The following is a 26,405-nucleotide window of genomic DNA, read 5'->3' on the forward strand; positions in this document are numbered from 1 at the left end:
TGCGTGTATATCATTCAGCACATTGCCTTCACAGATGCTTCGTTTAGCCACTAATGCAGCCGGTCCCAGCTCCCACATCTTGAAAACATTTGAGAGCCTTGTCTGCAGCTGTCACCTGCTCCTCAGGACACAATATCTGATCCTTCTCCACTCTCTGTTTTTCAGGCTTCTCACATTGCAGTCGATACTCACTGTGTGAATATTGACCACACACACACACAGACAGACACACACACACAGACACACACACACACACACACACACACACACACACACACACACACACACAGACAATTAATAAAAGACAAATCCTTACAACATACCATGGTATTTTCTAAACCTTAAATGCAGACAGTACTTCACGTCAGTGCAATAGAATAAAATTCAGACATGTACATGGAAATAAAATCAAGCACACATGCAGGTTTACCATTGAGAGTCATCCATCTTCCCTCTCAGGATTTGATTTTTTTTTATGCTTACTCTAACCGCATTACCTTGAGAGACTGACTCAAAGCGACAGAGTAAAAAATGGCAGGACACATTGATTGTTGTTGCAGGAATGCAGGATGCTTGAAAGATCAAGCATAAAAATTAAATCTTCAGAAAGAATGTTTGATGTGTACGACTTAGATGTCAGATTTCTTTTTGAAAAATCAATACCGTACTCCCTGCAGACCACTGAACTCTAACAGTAGATCAGTAGAAATTCCTAATAACCTTTCAGTATATTGTAGTCCTAGTAGTCTGACAGAAAACTAGATCTATAAACCTTTACTTGCCTCTGTTTTATAAAATGTTGGCCACAATGTGGGGCTCTAGCCAATTGGAAGACTTTGTTTCAAAGAAAGGTTGTTACTCGAAACACGGTGACCTAATGTATGATAAGAATCATTAAACGTGAATTTCAAAGTTACAGTAATGCCTGACTTATTTCTCATTTAAAATCGATTTCTTGTGAACCAGCGGACCACAGGGAGCACTTCTGCTCTTTTTTAGGTCATCTGTAGAAATCCCGTCCTTTAGCATGCATGCGATTTCACCACAGATGCTAAACTTGCACAGAGTGTAAAACTGGCTGTCTCAGGCTTTTGAAAACTAAGCTGCAACCAACTGGTTCCAATTAAATAATGATGAATGTCCAAGGGCAAAGATGAAGCCAAACCAGAGGCATGTTCATCATTTATTTTTTACATTTATTTATTTATTTGTAAGATGTCCCATCCTGTAACTTCATCCTCTACCTGAAAATAAAAAATCAGGTTGAAGGATCACCTTTTTGACACATTGGAGGTCTAGCTCTTGTGACGGAGAGATAAGTGCATTGAATACAAAAATATAAAAATAAATATAGGAGTACAGTGGTCCCTTGTTTATCGCGTCCTAAAAATAACCCGTGATGGGTGAAATCCGCAAAGTAGCCAACTTTATTTTTTACAATTATTATAGATGTTTTAAGGCTGTAAAACCCCTCACTACACACTTTATACACTTTTCTCACACAGGCATGAATATGTTCACACTTTTCTCTCTTGTTTAAACACTCTAAACGTTCAAACCTTCATAGAAAAATAAGTTCAGTATTACAGAATGAAACCAAAGGCTCCCGCGGGTGTCTTTGACGGTGCAAAACGTTTTGTCGACATTGTTGTGTTTGTTGGGGAGAAAACTTACAAACATACAGTACAGCACTTCAGAGTCACGCTGCTAGCGATCGAAGATTTATGTAAATTTGACAAGCTGAAGGCATTCTGTACTGTACAGAAGGCACGGGGCGAGATTGATTGACAGTGATCTACAGCTAATCAGGACGCGGAACACAATGCGCTGTTTAAAAAAAAAAACAACAAACGTGCAATATTGCACACAAAAATCTGCAAAACAGCGAGGACCACTGTATAGGAATTAATTGTAAATGAGGAAACAAGGAATACCTGCACAGACTTTCAGTGTACATAAAACTGCTTTATCATCTAAAATCCCAAACAGACTAGTAGCATCAGTCTCTCAGTCAACATCTAAACTGGATAAAATGAAAGAATATTTATTTTCATTGAGGCTTTCTTCGTCAAATAAAATTGTGCTAACAATCTGTACAGATGAGCTGCTCGGCTGGGAAAGAGTAGCAGCAGTGCTTGTGGTGCACAGACATACACATAGTGTCAAATACATGGCATAGGAAAATGTTTCTGTTGCTGATGTTTCCAACCCATTTCAACCGTTTTATATTGGATGAATATTGCCTATTGTTGATCTGAAGGCTTACTTTATTATTGCAAAGGAATATTTCATGATAGTAGTGTGAATTGCTACGGTTTATTATATATCAGCCACATGTCAGCCAAACACTAAAGAGATGATATTTAAGGATTTTGGTGAATGTAGGCCACCACCTCTTCTTCTGCAAGGAGCAGTTCTTGCTGAGTCTCTGAAGAAATGGAAGAACCTCATCGCTGGAGCCTAAACAACCTATGCAATCTAGTATCATCAGCAAAAATCAGCCACTTTGTGAGAATTTTTTTGTAGATAAAAGCAAACCCACTGTCTCTGTCTCCTTACACGTCTGTAAAAGCAGCTCGTCAGCAGCTTCAATAAATGTTCTGATCAAAGCATAATTAAGCCCTTTTACTAGGAAAACACTTTGAGTTTCTTGGAAGCCACTTTTCCCATTATGCTGTAACAACCTCTAATAGCACTGAGTAATCATAATTAGCCATAACATAGACTGTGTCTGCCTGTGCAAGCATGTTAGTTGTTAAGGGAGATTGTGAGAGAGAAATGTCAACCACAGACTGAAAAAGGTCCAACTAGACGTACTCGTGAACAAACTGTTACAGTAGGTTGAGAAATCACTAGCACAGAGTCATATTACAGATTTATTTATGGCATAGAAAGTCGGGAAATCTGATTCAGTTTCCTGGAAGTTCAAGACACAGGCAGGATGTAATTTCTGGTTATGCAGTCATTGTTTCAGATTCATTTCCTCCACAGCATTCTCACAACACTGACAAGTTCTCTTATGGAGAACAAACTAACCAGGAAGTGACAGAAGGGACTTATTGAATATAATTTAATACTTATTACTGCTCTTTATCTCCCTCAGTGTTGGCATAGTCAGTTATTTTATATAAGCTCTAGCACTTCACTTGCCTAATGACACAACTCACTGGTGATATGGAAATTCAGAAAATACTATAATATAATATGTGGAAGTAAACTTTGCAACTTTTTATTTGTTAGCTCTTTTCTCTCTCCTCGTGTCCCCTCACTCTCTTCCCCGTGGAAGCTTATTTCCACCGCTGAAACAAAAGCCCTACATAATCCTGCCAGTCAAAAGTTTGACTTGACTTGCAATTTCAACTTATTCTTTTCAATTTCCAGTTATTTTACCAGACGTTTAAGTTTATAAGTTGACATTTTTAGATACTTAACTCAAATTTTAAGATGATCTAAATGTTCTGGATAACATCCTGAAATTTTGACTTAAGGATGGCAAAAATGTGTTTTTCAGTGGCAGAAGCTCCCATACTTCCCTCTCAAGGTATTTTCCTGTTAAAAGGACTTCGGTTCATTCTTTCTTCTATAATGTAAAGCTATTCGAGTCAGATTTTGTTTTGAACTGGAGCTTCATACATAAAGGTTTACTTAAATTCAACTTGATTTTTCTGTCAGTCTAGGAACTAATGATTTGTATTGGTATTGTATTGCCCAGCGATCCCCAACCCCCGGGCCATGGACCGGTAGCGGGCCGCAAGAGTTGAGCGGGTGTGAAATGTATGGTTTTTGGGATAATAGGTTAATTTTTTTTTATCAGTGTTATCTTTAACTTGATTTCCCTGGGTCTTTTCATGTTGTGTTATGAATAAATCTTTTTTTGGTACCGGTACTGGTTTTATTTTGTTGTGTTTATCCGCAACACCTTAAAGGCCGGTCCATGAAAATATTGTCAGACATAAACCGGTCCTTTGCGCAAAAAAGGTTAGGGACCAGTGGTATTGACTACTAATTAAAATACACCAGTTATGGTCAGTTATTTGTAGTCTTGGATATAAAAATAGTAGGGTTGCATGACTCGCAGATCAGTTTAACCCTCGTTTGTCATGTACTGGGTCTTTGTGCAGATCCTCAGTTCATCTTCTGTCATTGTAGTTCCCTTCCACCTCCCTTTAAGCAAACTTTATTCTGTCCCTAACAATAAAAAGACTTCAATAGTAGGTGGATGGAGCTTTTGTCTCTGAAATGACTTCTTTGATTTAATTTTATTGTACTTTGTATCATTTGCCGTTGTGGCTGTATTGCATGGCTTGATGACGTTGCAGAAAGGGGTCTGTGTATAGTTCATTACGTACCACAAACCTGCAAACCATAACAAAACATGTAAATGATAGGCACTAAACACGACTGATTACTTTTTCCCTTGATTTTGACGACTTGCATGGAGTTGAAAAATGTAATATTATTCATTCACTTAAAAAAGAATATACATTTGCTTTAAGGCGTCACTTCTTGTGTACTGAACTTACTAAAACGTTCCCTTCCTGTCTTTCTTCTCAGATCCTGTGTGGCAGGGAGATCCCTCGCTGGGTCAATCGCCTGGCCTACTTCAGCTCCTGCGTGCCATTCCTCCAGAGCTGCCTGCCCAAAGAGTGGCTGACCCCAGCTGCCTTACAGTCCAGTGTGAGCCAGGAGCTCCACGGAGGCGAACTGGAGGAGGCAGAGGATGCCGCCGCCACAGCCTCCCTGGCCTCCATGTCACCCTGCTCACCTTCTTCGTCCTCCAGCCCATCCTCCTCCTTGCCTCGTCACTCTCGCCACCAGCCCCGCAGGTAGAGGCTGCATGGCATGCTGAGAAACTCTGGGCTGGACTTGTTACATTGGCAGCCAGGTAACAGAAAACCTGCTGCAGTTGATGGATCTATCTACAGCCAAAGGTCCTGTCAGACTTATCCTCGCGCATGGTGGGGTGTCAGCCAAACACTTGAAGAAGTCCTGAGCAGTGAAAGGTTTTTTTTCCTGCCGAAGAAAGGAGCTCTTATTGCTGACAAAGACGGGAAACCTGTGGTCATCGCTCTCATCAATCTGAGATTTTAACTTTTTCACATCGAATATGTTTTCATTATTTTACCTGCCAAATTCCTTCATGTGTTTACCAGCCACATCCAAACTATACCAGTGCTTTATTTATCAGTGGTGTTGATCCTCACCAAAAGGGTATGATTTAGGTTTGTTAAGGCTTATGGCTGTGTTAAAAATGTCAGAGGACTGCTACAAGAATTAAAAGTGCTGGATGCTCTGCCTTATACTTTTAAGTACAGCAGGTCTGTGAGGGGATTTTATTGTCTTGAGCGACCTCCCAGTTATTGGTGGTTTTAAATGTCCAGGAGCTGAGCGCTGATATCATTTGATCTGTGGCTGGTAAATGTTTCCACTGCCGCCTGCTGTGTTTCAGATCAGGTCTGGGACAGGTGGCTGCTACAATCTTGAAAGTAACAGGTGGATTTTGGGAATTCTTACCCTTTGCCTCAAATTGCTGGATCCTCTGCCTTTTATTTTTTATTACAGCAGGCTGTAGGTTTGTAAACAGCCTAAACCAGAACTACAATCAGCTGCATAGACAAGAACAAACAGATCCAGAACCACTGTCAATCCATAAGACTTTCTTAGCTTCACAGAGACCCCCGCCTTTCTTCTATGATGTCAGATCCTCCCTCCCATCCTTAATAACCTCACATGCTTTGATTAAAGCAAACTAATGAAGTGGATTTACTTAATAATTATGAAGTAGCAACAAGTATTTCACCACCAATAATGTAAAATGTTTCTAAATCATTTCGTAGTTAGATTCTAGTGAAGGGGGGATTGATTTAAGATGGGAAACATTTCTTTCTCAGTAGCAGCTGCCAAGGTGCCTTAGAGCACCCACAAGTGTTCTGTTGGTCAACTGTAGAAGACTCCCAGTAGTTTAAAAGCATAAAGCAAAAGTTTTATCCGAAAAAAATCGAGGTCCACGCTCACACTTAGGACACAATGTCAGTCTGCAATGTATACAAATGTGTCTGAAGAAGAAGCGAAGGCAGACGAGCTCTTCTTTAACTGACCTCTCTTCAGCCTGCACTTCTCACAGTCTCTTTCTTCACACTGTGTCCAGTTAGGAGCGACACAACGTGGTGCCGTTTTGAAACATCGCTGCACAGTTTAGTTAAGTTTGATTATCGGAAGGCTATTGGTCGGGAAAACCTCCTGATTTACTCAGACAAATATATATCCTGTTAACAAGGAGACATATGCTGCATATTGTGTATTGTCCCAAACAAGAGCCATGGATGTTCTGAAAACATGTTATGAAGACTAACTGATCTTGGATACCCTTTTTTTTTTTTTTTCTTTAAATCCTTATAGTATTTCTACAAAATAAAGACTCTGGCCTTTTTGTCTGTTTTGCCCTTAAACTCAGGACTCTAAAAGGCTTTGTAACATGATCTTTTAAACTTTTTTATCCCACATGCTCATTTGCGTTGTCGCTGTTGCTTTTCTAATGCAGTTGTCACTCCATAGAGCTTTTTGGCAGCACGCTGAGGCAGTGCAGTTTTCTACTCTTCGCTCAGATTTAAAGAAAAAGCTTTTGTTTACATCCTGTATGCTTGTTTGCGAGCCTGCACACTTTTCCTTTTTCTTTTCTTCTCCTGTCTGTGCATGAATGTAGGAGCGTGTGCCCCCGCTTATAGTATAAGCGGTTTCAACGAGCTACCAACTGGGCCAAATTTACCACACATCTCTCACACACGACAAAGAAATATCAATCTTAACATATGTAGCACTGTTTTCAGGGTGTATTTACAAATGCGTCTGCATCTTTAAGAGATTAGTTGTATTCTTTTTGTGCTCACGCTAATTTTTAGCAACATTTTGTGGCAGTGTCAACCATGGGGTAAAAATTTTGTTTTCGGGACTTTCTAACAAAACTGAAGCAGTTTTACAGGAATCATGTAAAAGACACAAAAACCAGCATATTTTATCTGATTTGAAGTAAAAGGATTTAATTTTTAAAAGTTATTTTCACGTTTCACTAAATAAACTTTATAATGCACACTCACACGTACTGTTGTTGACGACGCCCTCTGCTGGCTGTTATTTGTACTGTTACTGAAGTTTCCTGTAACCATAACTTCAGGTGGTTTTCAGCTGTGATACAATCATCTGTCTGTCGACAAATACACAATAAATCGTTAAACACTAATCATCAACAAACTTAGTTATTATTTTACTTGTGATTGCCAAATTTAAGGTATAGTAAATTAAAATGACCAAAGATGGCTGTAACGTCACTTTCTTCTTCTTCTTTTGTTTCTTTTTACGTTGGCAGCCTATGAATTGTAATCACCCTCATTTCTTGTGTGCATTTATTTTCTCAGAGGAGTAAATATCCTTTAAAGTGATAACTTGTGAGATTTTGCGCCACCTTTGTGAGCTATGAATGCAGATCGGGAAACCTCAATCATTCAAAACACAGAAAAACTGACTTCAGCCGTTTCACAGTGAACTTGCAGAGACTTTAGATGGAGCCGAACACATTTGTATCTGTTGGAAAGTTATTAAAGAAAATATACAATCTGTGACTGTGTTTGTGTCATGGCGAATTAGTTTTATGGCTATAGATTTTGTTCTAGTAATGTGATTAAAGATCCCCCTTGTTTTAGGTTTAAATGTGTTAGTTTGTTAGTAGATTGTTTTCTTTAGGGTTTAAACATTTATTTCATGGGTCAATATTTGTTTTAGGAGGGCTTTGCATAATTTCAGAACTAAGCTGCAGTACAGAGTGACTTGGAGGGTTGACACTACTTTCTACAGAGAATTAAACCCATCTATGAGTAATCTTTCTCACTGGCAGATCGGCAGCAGAAGTTAGTTATTTAAGGTCATTGATCCTATTGTGTTTAAAAACACACCTAAATGCAACTCAGCAAACTCCCAAATCTCTGCTTTCATAGAGGTGCTCACATGTGTTGACAGTCATTTAATCAACTCTCGTAAGGGCTTTTTGTTAAATAATAAGATGGGATAAAAACTCATGTTTGGGTTATTTGAGGTTTTATTTACTCATTTTTATTTACCTCATTTTAAGGCCTGCTAAAGAACAGATTACTTTTATTTTATCCTGTTGTGTAAAATCTTATGAGTATACTGGAAGTGAAGTTACCTGAAAAGAAAGTTAAAATCTGAAATGACACCCAAAAAATATATCTCAAAACATGTCTTTTTATTAATTGTATTTTAAATTCATCAAATCATTTGGGATCACACTTAGTTTTTTTTAATTACTTTGTTCATGTTAAAAAAAAAATCTGGTGCATATTTGTTACTAATAAGCCAAAAATAAGTGCATATAATTAAAGTGTGAGTAGTAGCAGAGTGCCTTTTGATGCCGTAAAAGTTTATTACACACTGATGATCATGTCACAGTAACCTGTGTGTCTGATGTTTGATCAGTAGCTTTATCTCTTTGGGCCTCCTGGGTTATTGTGTAAAATGAAAATAGGTCACTTGTTTTCCAGCTCGCAGCCACATTTCCTCTCCTGTTTGTTGGAACAAAGTTAAAATGTTTTTCACCTGGACTTTGCTGGCCCTGCTTTTTACGTTGATTTTTCTGTGAGTATTCCTCCAAAGCAATAGCTGGGTGTCATCCTGGCAGAGTTTTTTATTTTTTACTGTCCAACTGATGATCCCAATTTTTTTTCCTTTTTTTGTAATACAGATATGGAATATGGCCATATCGGTTCTTCAAAAAGCTGGGGATACCTGGACCTCGCCCCCTGCCTTTTATTGGAACGATGCTGGGCATGAGGAAGGTACGCACAGAAACCAAACTCACCTTAGAGACTGGGATATGAAGAGCTGACTGATTTGATCCTTGAGAATTCGAGATGAGTGAGCTCTCTGTATACTTTAGATGTCCTATTCAGTGGTTTTTTGGGGTTTTTTTGGACACTAAAACAGATTTTCTTGTAACTTCTTGTAGGGATTTCTTGCTTTTGACAGAGAGTGCCATGCCAAGTATGGGGACATCTGGGGGTGAGTTCTTGCTTCATCAGTATACATACAAGAAATCACCAGGAGGTCTGTTGATATCAAATTCTGTCTGTGAGCCATGATCACTGGGACAGGGTGGAAAAAATATTCACTGGCTCACATTTTTCATGAAGCCATTTCTCCTTTTGGCCTGAAGCAGATCTCTTTTGGTGGAAGCATAGCATCCAATTTTCTTTATTTTAGGGATAAAAGGGGAAAAAGTTTGGGGACAGTCCTTTACAACACAAGGCGAAGTTTCTGAAATGCATATATCCTACTATATCTACACTAGGTTCACAAACAGGTTCACAGTATAAGTATGTCAAAATTCCTTTATCAATATTTAGATTAAAATTTATATAAAATGATTAATAGAAGATTTGAAAAGCAGTTATTTCACTTCAGCTTTAAATTTGTTCATCCTTTTTCTAGAGGTGGGAATCACCATACATCCCACGATACGATATTATCACAATACTTAACGCACGATACGATATTATTGCAATTTTTTAAAATATTTTGCAATATTCAGATTCTGTACATAAAGGTAAACTTTATCAATATTCATTTTATCTAATATCAAAGTCTCGCACTCAGTCATTCTCTCATTTCAGTCAGTTTTATTGTTGACAAACTGAACGGTTTGTATTACAGTCTAGTCCAACTTAACTGAATGCAACCATCTGGTACAATTATAGCTATTCTGAACTATGCAATTTATAAAAACTATGCAGCCCATTCAGCAACTGAAGAATTTGAAAGTAAATTAAAACAAAATATAATTTTGCATTAAATAAAAAAGTTTTACACTTAATTAAAATAAAACATGTCTTAAATTAAAAGAAGTAAACTGTCATGTTTATTGCTGCCACAAAAAAGTTAAACACATTTGGACAGTGAAGGAATGTCAGGATTCTTGCTCAGAAAAAGGATCAACATGCTCTGAAGTCAGAGTTCCAGTCCACAAAAACTTTTTTTGTAACAAAATATCAATTTCTGCTGTCCCTGTATCGATACATTATTAGCAAACAAAATATCACGATACTACACAGTATCGGTTTTTTCCCCCACCCCTACCTTTTTCCCTCTTTTTTGCCAAATGAATTCCAGTCAAAGTATGAGTTCAGGGAATGTGAAGTGAGAAACATATGAAAACCTACAAAAATAAACTCTATAAAATTTCTTATTCCATTGTCATGTATTTATTTAATAATAATAGGACCGTGATATCCCATTTGTAGCATGACGTGTAATCAATGTAATCACCATCGATGTGTAATTTTACTACCTGCACAGATGAAAAAACCTCTTTGATCTGAAGGTGCTTTACATATCCAGATGCTTAATAATGCCTTAAATGATTTGCTGTGATTTAAGATTTAAGATACTGTGAAAGGCTCTTTCCTTTTCTGCAGGTTGTACGATGGACATACACCGGTGTTAATGGTGACCGACCCTGAGATTGTTAAAACTGTGATGGTAAAAAAGTGCTACTCTTTATTTACCAACCGCAGGGTAAGAGGCTCCGCTTTCTATCGTACAGTAGAGTGAAAATTCAGCAAATCATGAAACCTTTGGATGTCCTGTCAGCGCAACACTCCCCAAAAGAGTTTTATCTTTTGCTTTTCTTTGAAAGCTAAACTGAAATATGTTCCCCCCTAGATATATCATTAACATGGGGTAAAAGGGCAGGTTAATAATTACGTTTTACTCAGGCCTGTCCAAACTGTTCTAATTCCATATACATTGATCTGTCCAAACAAAGTACTACATGAAAATGCATAATATAGAGCTATCACAGAAATGATACTACAAGATATTACAAATGATATTACATTATCTGAGCAAACTACACGTGTCGTTAGGGGACTGGAAGATGTTGGTGGAAGCAAACTGTAAACACTAAGAGTAGTTTTTCCTTGTCGTTTTCCTTTTCAAAGGATTCTGGTTTCTTCAGCGAACCTCTGGATGATGCAGTGGCAGCAGTGAAAGACAAACGGTGGAAACGGATTCGCAACACTCTCTACACTCTCTCTCCATGCTTCACCAGTGGAAGACTGAAACAGGTCGATATCATATGTGGGTTTATTAACCACGTCTGTGTTTAATGTGCGCTTACAACAAAAGTAATAGATTTATTTCTTGTTCAAATGTCATCACTTTGTATTGGGTTTTTTCCCTTAAACTACTTATACAGGCATCATTAAAAAGTTTTGGCACCTTTACACATAATATATAAAATCACTAACATTTAGCTGTTTCTTTGGATAATACTGACATAAAGGTACACAGTAATTTGAGGTATTTCAGGAAATCACTAACATAAGGCACTATTTATAGCTCCTAATAGCCTTATTCCACTATTTCCACTTTAATTTAAAGTGAATTGTGTTCTGGTACTTGCCGTTCCTTTTTTAAGTTCCCAAAGTGTGCAAATAATTATAGCTACATGTTGTCCACGGCTCAAAATATAACCACATAACAGACCCTTTTGGCTGCCCCCTTATTCAAAAGGTGTCATTACACCTATTACATTTAGCAGATTGTTATACTAAATTTCTGTCTTCTCCTGGTACCAAACCAGTGAGTTTTTGCTTGTTTGGCAATTGTGAAAACCACCTTATTATGGAGCTACCAAACATACCACTAGTTATTATTATTATTATTATTATTATTATTATTATTATTGGATATCACTAATTATTTATAAATCCTCAGAGAAATCAGTAATTTTCAAAATAAACAAGAATTTGACTCTTTTATTGCTCTTTTATTGTTTTATTTTGTGGCAAATATGGGTATATCTCTCCAAAATAAAATAAATATAATATAATTCTCTTATTTTGTCTTTTATTCCTTTAAGATTTTTCCCCTCGTTGCTCGCTATGCAGAACGACTTGTTGCAAAACTTGAGGAAACGAATTTAGATGAACCCATCAATGTCAAACAGTATGTTGTTAATCTGTAAAATGCCAGCACATTACACTGTTCATTCTAAATAACTGAAGCATTCACCACATGTATTTTCAAATCTTATAGGTTTGTAGCTCCTTACAGTTTGGACACTGTGACCAGTGCTTCTTTCAGTGTGAAGACAGACTCCATAAACAATCCAAACGACCCTATTAATGTTCAAATTATGAAGGTCCTTAAAGTCAACACTGGGCTTTTCTTTTTGCTAAGTATGACCTTACTTTTACTCTTTTACACAAACTCCATTTGATCATATCCTTTTGTTAACCACTCTTTGCTCTTCTTTCAGTGGCATTTCCCCTCAGTCGTCGTCTGTTAAAGCAGCTCAAAATTGAGATCATGCCCGAAGAAAACATAAACTTTTTCCTCAACATTATCAAGCAATTTAAAGATGAGCATCATGAAGCCAAATCTGTAAGCATTATATCTGTAAAGGAAGAACAACATTATCTAGTCTGTATGCACTTACCTCTGGGTCATTTTCAAGTCCTGCTCTGAATGCTTGTCTGCTTTAAACCAGACACGACCAGACTTCCTGCATGTGTTGATTCAAAGTGAGATCCCAGAAAAGAACTATAAGAACAATGAAGAACAGCCAAGTAAAGGTATGTTTTTATCGGAGAAGTAACCAAGCCCAAGTTAGCCTCCAGTCTCAAATATGAGGTCTCCGATATATGATGGAGTCTTAAGAGCTTTGTATTTGAGGATGAGGATTTTAAATTCAATTCTATATAGCTGTATACTGATCATTTATTTTAACAGTTAATGTCAAAATACATATTTTAAGAGGGAAGAATACAGGGCAGAGCTCACGAATGTAGTTGAGACAAGCTCTGGGTGATAGTGAAGAGTTTTGAGTGTTTTTAAGTGTTGAGGGGAAACTGCCAAGAATGTGTTTGGTGTATCCTCTGGATAGAGGAAAGAGGACAAGGAGATTTAGTGATTTAAAAATGGAGAAGTACAAGAAAGTATTCAAACGTAGAGGTTAGCGAAGAAAATGTGAACTAGGGAGATGAAGACAGTACACAGGAGAACTGCTCTTGCTTTCACAATGTTAATGGGCACATTGACAGATGACCTCAGGCAGTGCTATTCACCGATGACATTTATAGTGAGCGAAGGGAGCAGGTGGAAGAAAGCCTGAAGAGATGGAGGTATACTTTGGAGAGAAGAGGGAGGAAAGTCAGTAGATGCAAGACAGAATACATGTGTCTGGATGAGAGGGAGACAGATGCTACAGTGATGCTGCCAGGAGGAGAGATACTGAAGCTATAGGAGTTTAATAGACTTGTAGTCAAGACCGCATAAACCGTGACCAAGACGAGACCAAGACCGAGACAAAAAAAGTCTTTAAACTGAAAAATTGGCTTTTGAAAAAATGACCCGGGCTTAAGCCCAGTAAGCCACCCACCCACCGCTCCGCCAGTGGTTGACTCCAAATCTCCCGAACACTATTTCAATCTGAGAAGTAAGACCAAGTCAAGACCAAGACCACATAAAAGTGGTCTCGAGACATCCAACTCTAGAGTTTAAATACTTGGGGTTAACCATCCAAAGCAACAGATAGTCCAGAAGAGAGTGGACTGGACATAGAGTGAAGTGGGTGTATATGAGTGTGAGGGGGGAAAGCTAACAAGAATGTAGTTGTGTCTACATGTAAGGCTTAGAAATGGTGACCCTAGAAAAGGCTGAGCTGGAGGTGGAAAGCTCAGGTTGAGCACTTTAACGATAAGGTTAGAGAACGAAGGCTGAGATAGTTTGTACATGTCCAGAGGACGGATAGTAGATATGTTAGGTAAAGGGTGTTGAAAATGGAGCTGCCAGGAGGGAGGAAAAGGGAAAGACTCAGAGGAAGCTCATCTATGTAGTAAAGAAGGACACGCAGAGCGTTAGTGTGACAGAGGAAGATGCTAGCGACAGTGTGAGATGGAGAAAGATGATCTGCTGTGGCGACCCCTACAGGGGGCAGCTGAAAGAAGATCAACAGTATTTGGTCCCTGCTCCACTTTTTATTACCATAAAATCTTTTGTTTTTTGTTTTAGGTTTGACTGAGCATGAGATACTTTCCCAGGCCTTCGTCTTCACCCTTGGAGGCTACGACACCACTAGTAACACTGTTACTCACATCCTTTATAATCTGGCTACAAACCCTGATATGTTGCAGACCTTACACAAAGAAATCGATGATAACCTGAAGGAAGATGTACAGTAATTCTTTACATAATTTTCTGTCATCTTTGTTTGAATAATGGACAACAATTTATTTTCTTTTTGTGCTTGCCACCTCCATTATTTGTCTAGGCGCCCATTTTATACGAGGAGCTGACCAGTCTAAAGTACCTGGACCAAGTTATACTTGAATCAATGCGACTGTTTCCCGTTGCCCCTCGCCTCGACAGGGTGTGCAAAAAAACTGTCAAAGTGAATGGCCTCACCATCCCTGAGGGAACTGTGGTTGGAATTCCTGTGTGGGTGTTGCACAAAGACCCATGCTACTGGGACTCACCTGAGCTTTTCAGACCAGAGAGGTAAATGTGTGCCATTACAAACTTATTGAAAACTCATCCACTGGGACATAATTCTTAAAGAAAATGTTGTATTTGTGCAGAGTAACCCAGCCATATCTCTCTTTTTACACACCTGTTATGTTATTTTTGAATGTTTCAAATAGCGGAATAAACGTAAAAGTCTCATCTGTATCTGCAGGTTCAGTAAAGACAGCGGGGAGGAGGTGAACCCATACACCTACATGCCATTTGGACTCGGCCCTCGTAACTGCGTTGGGAGGAGCTACGGCCTACTCACCACGAAGATGGTTATTGTCAGTCTCTTGCAGAAGTACACTTTGGAAACATGCAAAGAGACCATGGTAATAGCAGCACTCTGCCACATTCAGACTGTCATACAACTATGCTGTCATGTTCCTGATTTTCTTTTCTTTTTCTTTTAGATTCCACTTCAGTTTGACTGGAAGTTTCAGCCAGTTCAGCCTGTAAAACTCAAGTTTGTTCTCAGAAAAGAGTAATCTAAGAGGGAACGTCTCCAAATCCCATCAAACATGTTTTTATATCTGCTGCCAAGATAAATTCACTGAGTTGATATTTTCAACTATTTTAAAATGTTATTGACAGTGGCGCGGCTGCCCCTCTGTTGGTCTTCCTTGGTCTCTTGTGTTCTGGGGGCCTCTGGATGTCTGGAGTTTTGATCTCCTCCATACCTGCTTCATGCCCTGGAGGACGGGGCTGTGCCCCCCCCCTCCCACACCCTCTAGCAGATTATTACATGAAGGAACCTTTTAAAAAACAAAAAACAAGCGCGTCCATGCTCACAGGTGTACCACGGGTGATCACACCCACAAACTACACCCTTTTTGGCTCCTACCTCAAAGCACACTGTGTGCTGTCGATCTTATGTGCTGCACAATAATGTTTAATATTTAGTATTTACTGTCATATTCCCATATATCATTGTGATGTTGTTTATTCTATTACTCTTGTTCTCTTCTGCTTGTTTTCTTTTTTCTTTCTCAGCAGGTGACCCAGGTGATCGATATATGCATTTTCTTTTTTTTCTTCTTTTTTTTTCTTTTTCTGCTCATTCTGTTGGTTTTTGGTTTTTGCCCTTCTCCCCCGTCCCTCTTCTCAGCTGTTTCTCTTTCCCTCTTTCTTTCTCCCCTTCTTTCCCCCAGTCAAGTCTGTCCCATATTCAGTAAGTGAAAATAAAATAAACAATAAAAGGTGAATCAAATGGACCATTATGGCAAGGCTGGGGTGGTCAATTTGGTAAAGTAAATCCATTGGGCATCTTTCTTTGCCTTTAGACAACAATTCTGATGGCAAAAGAGCCAAACGGGACAGGCAAAAAAAAAAAAAAGTTATTGAATGAGAGCAGGTTAAACATCTGATTTTGCTGTGTTGATCTCTTTTAATTACTTTTATTTAAATTGTGTTGAAAAATTGATCTATTTTGTGTCCAAAAGTTACACCAGTCGGTGTCTTAAATGGACCTTACACTCAAGAGATTTTGACTTTAGCGTTTATACATTTTTAAATTGTAATTGCATTTATTAAATCATAAGGCTACTGCTTGTGCGATACACCTCTCACTGATGACTGTAGTTTTGTTATTGGTTGCATCTGTCTCCATCTAGCTTCAACAGCTGGCAACAAGTGTTTGATTTGTTCTAAACTTTGACGACTGTCCATTGCTGGTTATATAGAAAGAAATTTCAGATTGTGTCATCAAATGCAAATACTTGCATCGCCTGTTTACCGTCAGTGTCTTTCATGTTTTCACAATAAAATATGTCCAAAATCCAAAGTTCCAGCATATGTTTCCAGAACTGAGCCTCTGTGCTTCTTCTACGCTGACAATTTGGACAAATTTCGTTTTCCAGAAGGAATAGTTCCACATGCTCCTTCTTTTATTATTTTTAACAGTGGTATGTTGAACAAATGCAGTACTGAGTAAAAATCTGTAAAAAACTGTAAAGTTTGCCTGTTTCTACAGTAACAGGAATGCTTTCATGTCAACAGCATCAGCCAAAAGATCAGATTATCCTTCATTTTCAGGACCCTCATCACATGCACTGAACATTAACTTTTTACTCCTAAGTGGATTTCACTGGAAAGGATTTCAAAGGTGATACAAAGTTTCCTAGTAAATTTTATTCCATTTCATCAATTTTAAAACAACAAATAGGTTTAAGATAAGCTAAATGGAACTATTATGCTTTTAATAATTTTAACTTATATAAGTTGCAATGCTGATGGTTAACCAGTTTCAAATAATAAAGTCCGAACGTGTAAAATCCCTAGAAGGCTCACTGAGCTCCACCTACTTTGTTTAAATCATCCCTTTAGAGGGTTAAAATGGCTTGTTTCATAGACAGGATAAACTGGGGAGCTGAATAAAGCAGCGGTCTTAAACCTTTTTTGCACCACAGACCGGTTTATGCCCAACAATATTGTCACAGACCAGACTTTAAGGTGTTGCGGATAAATACAACAAAATAAAACCGGTACCAAAAAAAAAAAAGATTTATTCATAACACATGCAAAAAGGCCCAGGGAAACAGAGTTAACAGCCATCACTGAGACATGCATCACTGCCAGCAGCATATTTAATGCACATGAAAGATTTTAAAAAGACTGTCTCTAGACTGTGTAGACTGTATTTATTTTATATTTATTTACTTTGTACTTATTAACCCATGAAACGCATACACAAAGAGAAATCAAAAGTAATCAAACAATGATGAAAAGCAAATTTAAAGCAGAAGTGTCACAAAATAATGTTTGCACAAATCCAAAGTCATTAAAATTTATTAATGCTGCAAGAAAATTCAAGTGTTTACACTGCACTGACTTGATAACCTTTTAAAATTTAGCAGTAGAAAAAAGAAATGCACAATGAACGTCATCATGGTAGCAGCTCCCTCTTAGACTACTGATTTCTGGGAACAAACTTGAGTTTTACAGGCTGAACTGGCTGAAACTTCCAGTCAAACTGAAGTGGAATCTAAAAAAGAAGAAGAAAAGAAATGGATGTAACATCAGTGACAGGACAGCAGAGTACCATGACAGTCTGAATGTGGAGGTTTGCTGCTCTCACCATTGTCTCTTTGCATGTTTCCAAAGTGTACTTCTGCAAGAGACGGACAATAACCATCTTCATGACGAGGAGGGCGTAGCGCATCCCAACGCAGTTACGAGGGCCGAGTCCAAATGGCATGAACGCGTATGGGTTCACCTCTTCCATGTTGTCTTTACTGAACCTGCAGATACAGATCAAACAAACCTTTAAAAATGTAGATATGTAGAGTCCTATAATTCACTGTATTTAACCACGATGTTCAGGCAACCTTCAACATAAAGAGTAGGAGGGCGTAGTTCAGGGCAAAAATACACTGTTACTTCTAAAGCTTTGAGGAGCTCTCGGGCCTGATTGAGGACAAGTCAGATCAAAACCAGCTCCACACTGCAGCACCCTCAGTCTAGGGGAACAGTTCAGCTTCCAGAACAACAATGACTCAAAGCAGACAGCTGCAGAGGTTTTGGGATGAAAAAGATAAAGCAAACGTCCCAGATTTCACTAATTATTCTCTCTTGTGGAGAGCGACAGGGTTCTTCATAACCTTGTGATGACACACCTACATGCACATTTACCTCTCTGGTCTAAAAAGCTCAGGTGAGTTCCAGTAGCGTGGGTCTTTGTGCAACACCCAAGCAGGAACCCCAACTATGGTTCCCTCAGGGATGGTGAAGCCATGCACCTGCACAGTTTTTTTGCATGTCCTGTCAATTCGAGGGGCAGTGGGAATCAAACGCATTGATTCAAGTATAACTTGGTCCAGGTACTGTAGACCGGTCAGCTCCTCGTATGAAATGGGTGCCTAGACAAATAAAGGCAGCAAACACAAAAAAAAAAGACAATATGTAAATGATGTCCACTACTAAATCAGTGATGGAAACACATCATGGGACGAATTACTGTACATCTTCCTTCAGGTTAGCATCAATTTCTTTGTGCAAGGTCTGCAACGCATCAGGGTTGGTGGCCAGATTATAAAGGATGTTAGTTAGAGTGGTACTGGTGGTCTCGTAGCCTCCAAAGATGAAGATCAAGGCCTGGGAAAGCATCTCATGTTCAGTCAAACCTACGGAAAAAACAAAATCAAAGTCCGTTTATAATTAATATAATAACCCTAAAGTAATCAGTAACTAGTACTGAGCCAATCTCACACTGAAACTGAAACTGATCAAAAAGAAAAATGCCAGAGACAGTTTCCTAAATCTGAAGGTGATGTGAAGAACCACATAATGTTTGACACTCCTGAGGAATTACTTTAATAGCTAACAGATAGTTAACTGAAGGTAAGACAAACTAATTATTGCAAGTGTTTTGTGACATGGATGCAGTGTTTTGAGCTTGTGTGTTCTCTATTTTGTGTCTCTAGGTTAATTATAGCTGACTTTTGTCTGTTCCCTTTTGTGCCTGTACTGTGAAGACAGTCATGTCTCTGTATTCGTTACCTGTGTCAAGTCCTCTCGTCTCCCTCTCAGTGTAATTTCCTGTTTTATTGTGATAGTCTCTTGTCTCAGGTGCTTTGTGTTCAGTTTAACTTCCCTTGTCTTGTTATTCCTGATTTGCTCCCGGTGTATTTCCCAACTGTTTCCCATCTCCCCTCATTACCTGCTGTTTATTTATTGTCTGTCTCTCCTTGTTCTTTGTCATGTTGTCTTCTCATGCTGTGTGTCTTCTCCTGTGTGTTAAATTTCTCCAGTAGTTTCCAAGTTCCAATAGCTCTAAAATGCTGTATATAGAAGTGGTAACACCAACGAGAAATAGATATCCCATTTCTCCTGGCTACTCTTCCATGGCTCCCTCATCTTGAAGTACAAAGCCCTTAATGCTCCACAATATCTCATACACCTCACAGTGCCTCATAGGGCCTGTTACAGTCCAGGCTCACTTTGACATCTCTCACATACAATTTAAAACACTTAGCCAGGCTGGCTATATAAATACGTACAGGGATATTACAGAGGTATGTACAACCCTTCATTTAATTATCACCCAGGTCCTGATTTATAACATGTAACACTGGCAGGTCTGCAGTACATGTGACATGAGTGACTTGAAAGTGGACAACAAGCTGAGCCCTACACTTTGCCCTACTCGCCCTGATACTTCTGTGGTAAAAACATACCTTTACTTGGCTGTTCTTCACAATCCTTATACGTCTTTTCTGGGATCTCACTCTGAATCAACACCTGCAGAAAGTCTGCTCGGTCCTAGATAAGAAAAAAACATTCATCGTTAACAACAATTCCAGAAACCATGTATGAAATTGAATATTCCAAAGTTAAAACAATACTAGAGTAGCACACACAAGTTAATAGAGGTAAAATTTATGTAGCGCCAAATCAGAACAACAGTCGCCTCAAGACATGTTGTACGGCTTTTTGCCGCACACACCTCATGGATGAAAACAGGCGTCACTGGTGTTCTTGTCCAAAACTACATCCAAGAACAAACAAACAAACAAACAAACAAAAACAAAAAAACAAACAAAAAAAAAAACGCAGAAGTTTCTCTAAAGTTTTTCCCTGAAGTAATTTTTCCTAATGGTCACCAGGGGGTGACTACTCTTGTTTCAAAGCTACATAAAACAACACTTTAGCTACATTGTGTCAGTAAACACTTTCCTGATGAGGTGATTGGCTCTGCAACTAGTTTCATTTCCTTTTAAATTCAACAATACATTTGCTTTGTAAATTATGGTGCCATTAGAATGACACAGCAAGAAAAGGCATGGGATGTTTTACTATGTGATTGAGAAGTTGCAGGTGAGGATAGAGCTGCTCATTGTTTGGCATGTTGAGTTTAAAACATCAGGATGGGGACACTGAAAAGACTCAGCACAACTATAGTACTGCTATACTATCGTTGTACAGTATTATAGCCAAGGATATGTACAGTCCCTCGCAGCATCTTCCTTTTCGACCCCACATAACATGAAGCTACAGCTACATGACAATGACCCAAAGGTTAGTGCATACAGACAAGACAATGTTGATCTTCTGTTTTAAATTGAATGCTTACAGATTTCTCTTCATGATGCTGATCTTTAAATCTCTTGATGATGTTGTAGAAAAAGTCAATGCTGTCCTTGGGCACAATATCAATTTTCAGGAGCTCTGCCAGACGTCCACCAAAGGGAAATGCCACTGAAAAGAGAGCAAAGAGTTGTTAACCTAAAGCTAAAGATAGCATATTACCAAATGGTGTTTGCATAAAAGGAGGGCATACTTAGTAAGAATAAAAGCCAAATTTTTATCTTAAGTAGTTTCTGGACTTGAACATTAACTGGATCATTTGGATTGTTTATGGAGTCTGTCTCCACACTGAAAGAAGCACTGGTCACAGTGTCTAAACTGTAAGGAGCCACAAACCTATGAGAGTTGGAAAAGACAAATGGTCAGTGCATTATTTATTTTAGGACGAACAGTATAATATGTTTGCATTTTACAGATGAACAACATACTGTTTGACAGTGATGGGTTCATCCAAATTCATTTCCTCAAGTTTTGCAACAAGTCGTTCTGCATAGCGAGCAACGAGGGGAAAAACCTTTATTTTTTTTTAATAATGGAAACAAAATAAGAGAATTATGTTTATAATTTTTTTTAATCTAGTCTAGGTCAATATTTTTTGTCCATGATTTTTTTTAAGTGTAAAGGTACCAACAGTTTTAGCCATGCCTGGGGAGTTGTTCTCCCAACATATTTTAGCAAGTAAAAAATGCACTTCATATACATGTTAACACACAAGTGGTTAATGAACTCAGATGTGATATCAACCTGTTTCAGTCTTCCACTTGTGAAGCATGGAGACAGGCTGTTGCGAATTCGTTTCCACCTTTCATCTTTGACTACTGTAATGGCGTCATCCATAGGTCCACTGACAAAACTGGTATCCTGTGAAAAGGAAATAACTTTACTGTTGCTTCCACCCTGTCACACAGAAACTCAAAGTTTCCTCAGATAGTGTAATGTCTTCTAACGCCATTTTCGCCAAAGCGCAAGCGCTTACGTTTTCATTACAACATGACGTCAACCTGCGTTTATAGCAGATTGCTGATGTCTGACCTTTGACCCCTGGCCTTGAAGCATTACATACTAAAATTTTATGACCAATATGATTTTATTACCCTTACGATAGGAACCAACGATTGTTGGCTGAAATCTTTGGCTTCTAATATCTGAGATCTTAAGACATTCACGCAGTGAGATACAGCTCTCTCCAAGTCCTTCTATATAATATATTATAATGCAGACCTTCCCAAAGTGTGGGGCCCGCCCCCTTTGTAAAAGTATCTCTGATTTTGCTATACAGAGCAAGAAAGATAACATCTATCGTTCATCTCTAGGTGGCTACAAAACAGTGAAGTGTGTTGCTTGGTTTACTTCATGTGTCTCAGCTCCTGTGTACGTGTGGGCTGATGTAACCCTTGAGTATAAATGTGTAACTCTTGGTGAAAGTCCAATCTGCCTGATTTGAACATTACTTCATTTATATATAATACCAGTTTGTCCCTGTAGTTATTGTTATTATTAGACATGTCAGCCTCAGACTATAGCGCCACTGAAAGCAAACTTGGAAAAATAATAAAGTAAAAAACAATGTTTTGTTAGCAGACTATGTTACATGGAGAGTGTTGCACTGACAGGACTTCTGATATACAACAAGATGAACCTCTTACCCTGCGGTTGGTAAATGCAGAGTAGCACTCCTTCACCATCACAGTTTTAACAATCTCAGGGTCAGCAATCATCAACACTGGCGTTCGTCCATCGTACAACCTAAAAAAAGAAAAGAGTCTTTCACAATTCTTTTTCTTTTTTGTACTATTACACATCTGGATATGTAGGCTGATTCTTGCACTTATCCCTAAAGAGAAAATGGTTTGTTATGTTTCCACCGAAAGATATTTGTTTACCATCTCATATTTAAACTATTTTATCAGATCAAGCTCCAAAGTAAGAACAACTTCATAAAAAGAGGAAGCCAGTAAAAAACCTTTTTCATTATTCCATCCTGTCACAGAGTTGACCTCACAACCACAGTCACAATATGTTACATTTTTAACATACTGTGAGTTTGGCTCCCAGAGATATTTTGGTATGAGTGGATATCAGTGGTGGTTTTGAATGAGTCTTCTATCAGTCATGATGAATTAACAACTCACCCCCAGACGTCACCATACTTGGCATGGCACTCTAGGTCAAAAGCAAGAAATCCCTGCAATAAGGTAGACAGGAAAAAAAATGTGTATTAGTGTCAAAAAGCCACTGAATTGGACGTGAGCACAGACAGGTTCATCAAGCAAATCCTGATCTCTAAATCTCAAGATTAAATCAGTCTGCTCCTCGTATCCCAGTCGCTAAGGTGAGTTTAGTGTATGTACGTACCTTCTTCATGCCCAGCATCGTTCCAATAAAAGGCAGGGGTCTCGGTCCAGGTATCCCCAGCTTTTTGAATAACCGATATGGCCATAATCCGTACCTGTGTTGCAAAAAGAGAGCGAGGATAGGAGCCAGTTGGACAATAAAACAAACAGCAAACCTGACACCCAACTGTTGCTTTCGAGGTAATTAAGAAGAAACAAGATTCCAGGTGCGGTGGCTTGACCGCAGTGAACAGTCGAGGAATACTCACAGTAATATCAACGTGAAAAGGAGGGCAAGCAAAGTCCAGGTGGTTGCTGAAAACAGCGTGAAAAACATTTTTGACCTCGTTCCGACAAAAGCGCAGGTGTAGCTGAAGGCTGGAAAACCAGCGAACCTAAGAAGACGTCATGTGGTGGGAGGAGCGTATGAGACAAAAATGTGTTTACGTAATAAGGTCTAAAAAGGGTCAGACTGTAACACTTCCAGCTCTTCAAAAATCACAGATGCTCAGGAAGGTTGGCTTTTCACAGTTTATTCCTGCAGAAGACATAAAACACACTCAACAGGTGTCTTCTGATGGTACCACAATTGTAGCTCCCTCACAGTGCAAACGCGCGCTGTCTTAACAGACTTACAATTAACCTTTTAATAAAGAAAAGGTGGAAAATAATAACTTCTCTCATTTTACACTCTGTCATACTGAGCTTGTATACAAAAGAAATCTTATGACTAATAAAATACATTTCACAATCGTATAAAACAGAATAACAGGATAACATAAGTATCACCAACTAAACATTTCCCTCTAGTGGACAAATTAACAATAGCGCATTACATCTTCACTTGCTTGTGCTTTACAGACAAAATGGCTGTTAACAAGCTCACGTACCTGCAGAAGACATAAAACACACTCAACAGGTGTCTTCTGATGGTACAGCAATTGTAGCTCCCTCACAGTGCAAACGCGCGCTGTGAGAAGCGGAAGCCTTAGCAGCTTCTAAACGTTAGAGTGAGATCCGGTTTCTGGGTTTTCAAAATAAAATACAATAAAAAAAAATGATAAAATTCACACTTAAAATGATAATTAAGAACAGGTAAGTGCATGTTTTTCATATGTATTTTTAACTCCGTTACAAGACGCTTTTAAAACGTTTTTGGTTTTGCGTAAGTCTGAATAAAATACTTTAACCATCAACGATTTCTAATGTGTCTGCTATTTCTGCTGCATGAAATGATCCGCTTTAGGGTGTCCTTGGTTTGTAAATCAACCTTCGTTTTGATCTGTTTTAATACTTCCCTGTAATAACGAAGTTCTCCATTATCCCCCCAATAATTATTTTCTCACTTTCCACGGTTGCCGTCCGGTCTAGTTTGTCTCTAATCGACTTTTAACATATGAGTCTTGTGAATATTTCTACGGGGCTATTACTCCTGCGCATGCTCAGCAGTTGTTTGAGACCCACCTTTTTTCTACAAAAACCAAGGAGGCCCTGCAGAAGCTGATGTAATGTCCCTGACACAGGCTGCTGTAATTCTTCTCTCACAGCTTTGTGGAAGTGTGCAAACATTACTCTCTTCAGTACTTTTGTTGTGTTTTACTTAACATGTTTATCGCTCTGATGACGTGATCCATACTAATTGCAGTGAGATTTATCTAATTCTACTATGCATTAGAGTTTTGCTGGCGTGTTATTGTCCAAACTAAAGAACGATATCTCCTAGAGAGTATAAAGATTAGCAAAGGAGTAGGCACAGGGTTTGCGACTTTAATTACATTGAAATGTGTAAACATTTCTGTTTTTCTTGTTTGGCCAGCGAGTTGAGAATCCAGCATGACATACAATGACCCCAGCTTGAATCTGGACTTAGTTTCTCAGTTAATTTCTATGCTTTCATCATCAAATAAATATTATTTTCCCAGCTTCTCAGTTGGTTTCTTAGCCAAGTCTCTCCCTGCACTACAACCTAATTCTGAAGTTATCCAGAAACATTTCACAGTATTCATCATTAAGTAATTGTTCCTGCTTTGAGATTATTAATTAAATCATTTCTTTTATTTTAAAATTTACACCAATTTAATTAAATTTCATTTATAAAGCGTCAAATCACAACAACAGCTGCCTCAAGGTGCTTTATATTGTAAGGTAATGACCCTAAAGAATACAAAGAAAAGCGAGAAAACCTCAATAATCATACGACCAAGCCCTGAGGAAGTACTTTGGAGACGGTGGGAACGAAAAACTCCCTCTTAACAGGGCGGATCCTACCATATTTTGTTTCGGATGTTTGTTGCACTTAAATGTTTCAGATCATCAAACAAATGTAAATATTAGACAAAGATAATAAAATTAAACACAACATGTATACAAAACGTCTAAATGAAGGTGTTTATTATTAAGGGTGGAAAAAATCCAAACCTAAAAGGTCCTACATATTCCATATGTTTGTAGAATGATCCCCGTCTTACCTGGCCACACCCAACAACTTATGCATAAAACATCTGTGCTCGTGGAAATCACTGATAGTTTAATTATAACGTTCTCCAAGTGGCCCTAGAGCTGGAGAGAGTCTCTCACTGAGACAACCAAGATTACAACATAACCAAACATTCTCTATTGTATCTTGACTGTCTCTCCACTCTGTTAACTCTTTAAGACACCCCAAGAGGAGGTGGAGCAGCCCAATATTCTGACCACAACACTGTAAAAACTGTAAAAACCATTAATGAATGTGTATATTTACATGCTAACTAGGTCCGGGCTTTGTAAAATGTGAGCATTCATGCCTGAAAGCCAGAGAGGCTATCGGTCTACAAGACTCAAGACTGGATGCAGGAGGGAAAATGGAGTGTCCGCTCTGACTAGCCCACAAGACCCTATGCCTTTGGAAACCTGACTAGCTGTGATGGTAAAACCAATAATAAGACTACAGCCATCAATGAGACGTGTATAGCTGCCAGCAGCTTATTTCATGGACTTAACTGTCCCAAGAGATATTCTGATAAGTCTCTAGGTTTCAAACTGTAATTTTATTTATTCATTTGTATAAAGCTCTTGCATGACAGAAAACAAGACAAAATTAACAAAGGCAAACCTAAAGATCAAGTGTCACAGAATAATATGTTTGCACAAATCAAAGATGGTTATCAGGAAATTCATACAGTAAACCATTAGTAAAGTTAGCTTTTTGAAAACAGTTCAACACAATTTAAAGAAAAGTAATTAAAATACATTTGATAATATTGCAAGAAAATTCAAATATTTACACTGCACTGATTTAACATTTTACAGTTAAGCAGCAGAAAAAGGATGAATACCCTTATGGCAGCACTTGCCTCACATTAAAAGAAAATTATACAATAAAATGTTTGATAGGATTTTTTTGATAGGATGGAGATGTTCCCTCTTAGA

At 38.4% G+C, this 26,405-nt stretch overlaps 3 protein-coding genes across 4 annotated transcripts in view; 2 read left to right on the top strand and 1 right to left on the bottom strand.

The window, feature by feature from the left end:
* desi2 (desumoylating isopeptidase 2) overlaps nt 1-6,383 on the top strand; it is a 22,461-nt gene extending 16,078 nt beyond the window's left edge. The window contains exon 5 of the mRNA XM_005941302.3: nt 4,555-6,383. Coding sequence (XP_005941364.1) covers nt 4,555-4,830 — 276 coding nt within the window. The 3' untranslated portion in view covers nt 4,831-6,383. The remainder of the gene's footprint in view (nt 1-4,554) is intronic.
* A 1,347-nt stretch (nt 6,384-7,730) lies between these two features.
* Nucleotides 7,731-15,245, top strand: LOC102289455 (cytochrome P450 3A40). 2 transcript variants are annotated; one of them, XM_005941303.3, is made up of 13 exons: nt 7,731-8,646; nt 8,753-8,846; nt 9,017-9,069; nt 10,482-10,581; nt 11,007-11,132; nt 11,930-12,015; nt 12,106-12,248; nt 12,329-12,453; nt 12,560-12,644; nt 14,083-14,243; nt 14,342-14,568; nt 14,747-14,909; nt 14,991-15,245. In XM_005941303.3, exons 1-13 carry the CDS (start codon nt 8,597-8,599, stop codon nt 15,063-15,065), a joined length of 1,488 nt encoding a protein of 495 aa, XP_005941365.1. In that variant the 5' UTR covers nt 7,731-8,596; the 3' UTR covers nt 15,066-15,245. The 2 variants fall into 2 exon arrangements, with proteins under 2 accessions (XP_005941365.1, XP_005941367.1); XM_005941305.3 differs by having other exon boundaries at nt 7,731-8,925; nt 14,991-15,244.
* A 1,952-nt stretch (nt 15,246-17,197) lies between these two features.
* LOC102290158 (cytochrome P450 3A40) lies at nt 17,198-23,941 on the bottom strand. Its single transcript, XM_005941306.3, has 13 exons — nt 23,264-23,941; nt 23,017-23,110; nt 22,794-22,846; nt 22,308-22,407; nt 21,406-21,522; nt 21,090-21,175; nt 20,855-20,997; nt 20,648-20,772; nt 19,752-19,836; nt 18,538-18,698; nt 18,208-18,434; nt 17,654-17,816; nt 17,198-17,560 (listed from the first exon to the last, which is right to left on the bottom strand). The coding sequence occupies exons 1-13, from the start codon at nt 23,329-23,331 to the stop codon at nt 17,486-17,488; spliced, it is 1,497 nt and encodes a 498-aa protein (XP_005941368.1). The 5' UTR covers nt 23,332-23,941; the 3' UTR covers nt 17,198-17,485.
* Between the last annotated feature and the right edge of the window lie 2,464 nt (nt 23,942-26,405).

This window comes from Haplochromis burtoni, unplaced genomic scaffold (assembly GCF_018398535.1).
Source record: "Haplochromis burtoni strain Fernald_Lab_line unplaced genomic scaffold, NCSU_Asbu1 Contig_46, whole genome shotgun sequence".
Classification (NCBI taxonomy): Eukaryota; Metazoa; Chordata; class Actinopteri; order Cichliformes; family Cichlidae; genus Haplochromis; species Haplochromis burtoni.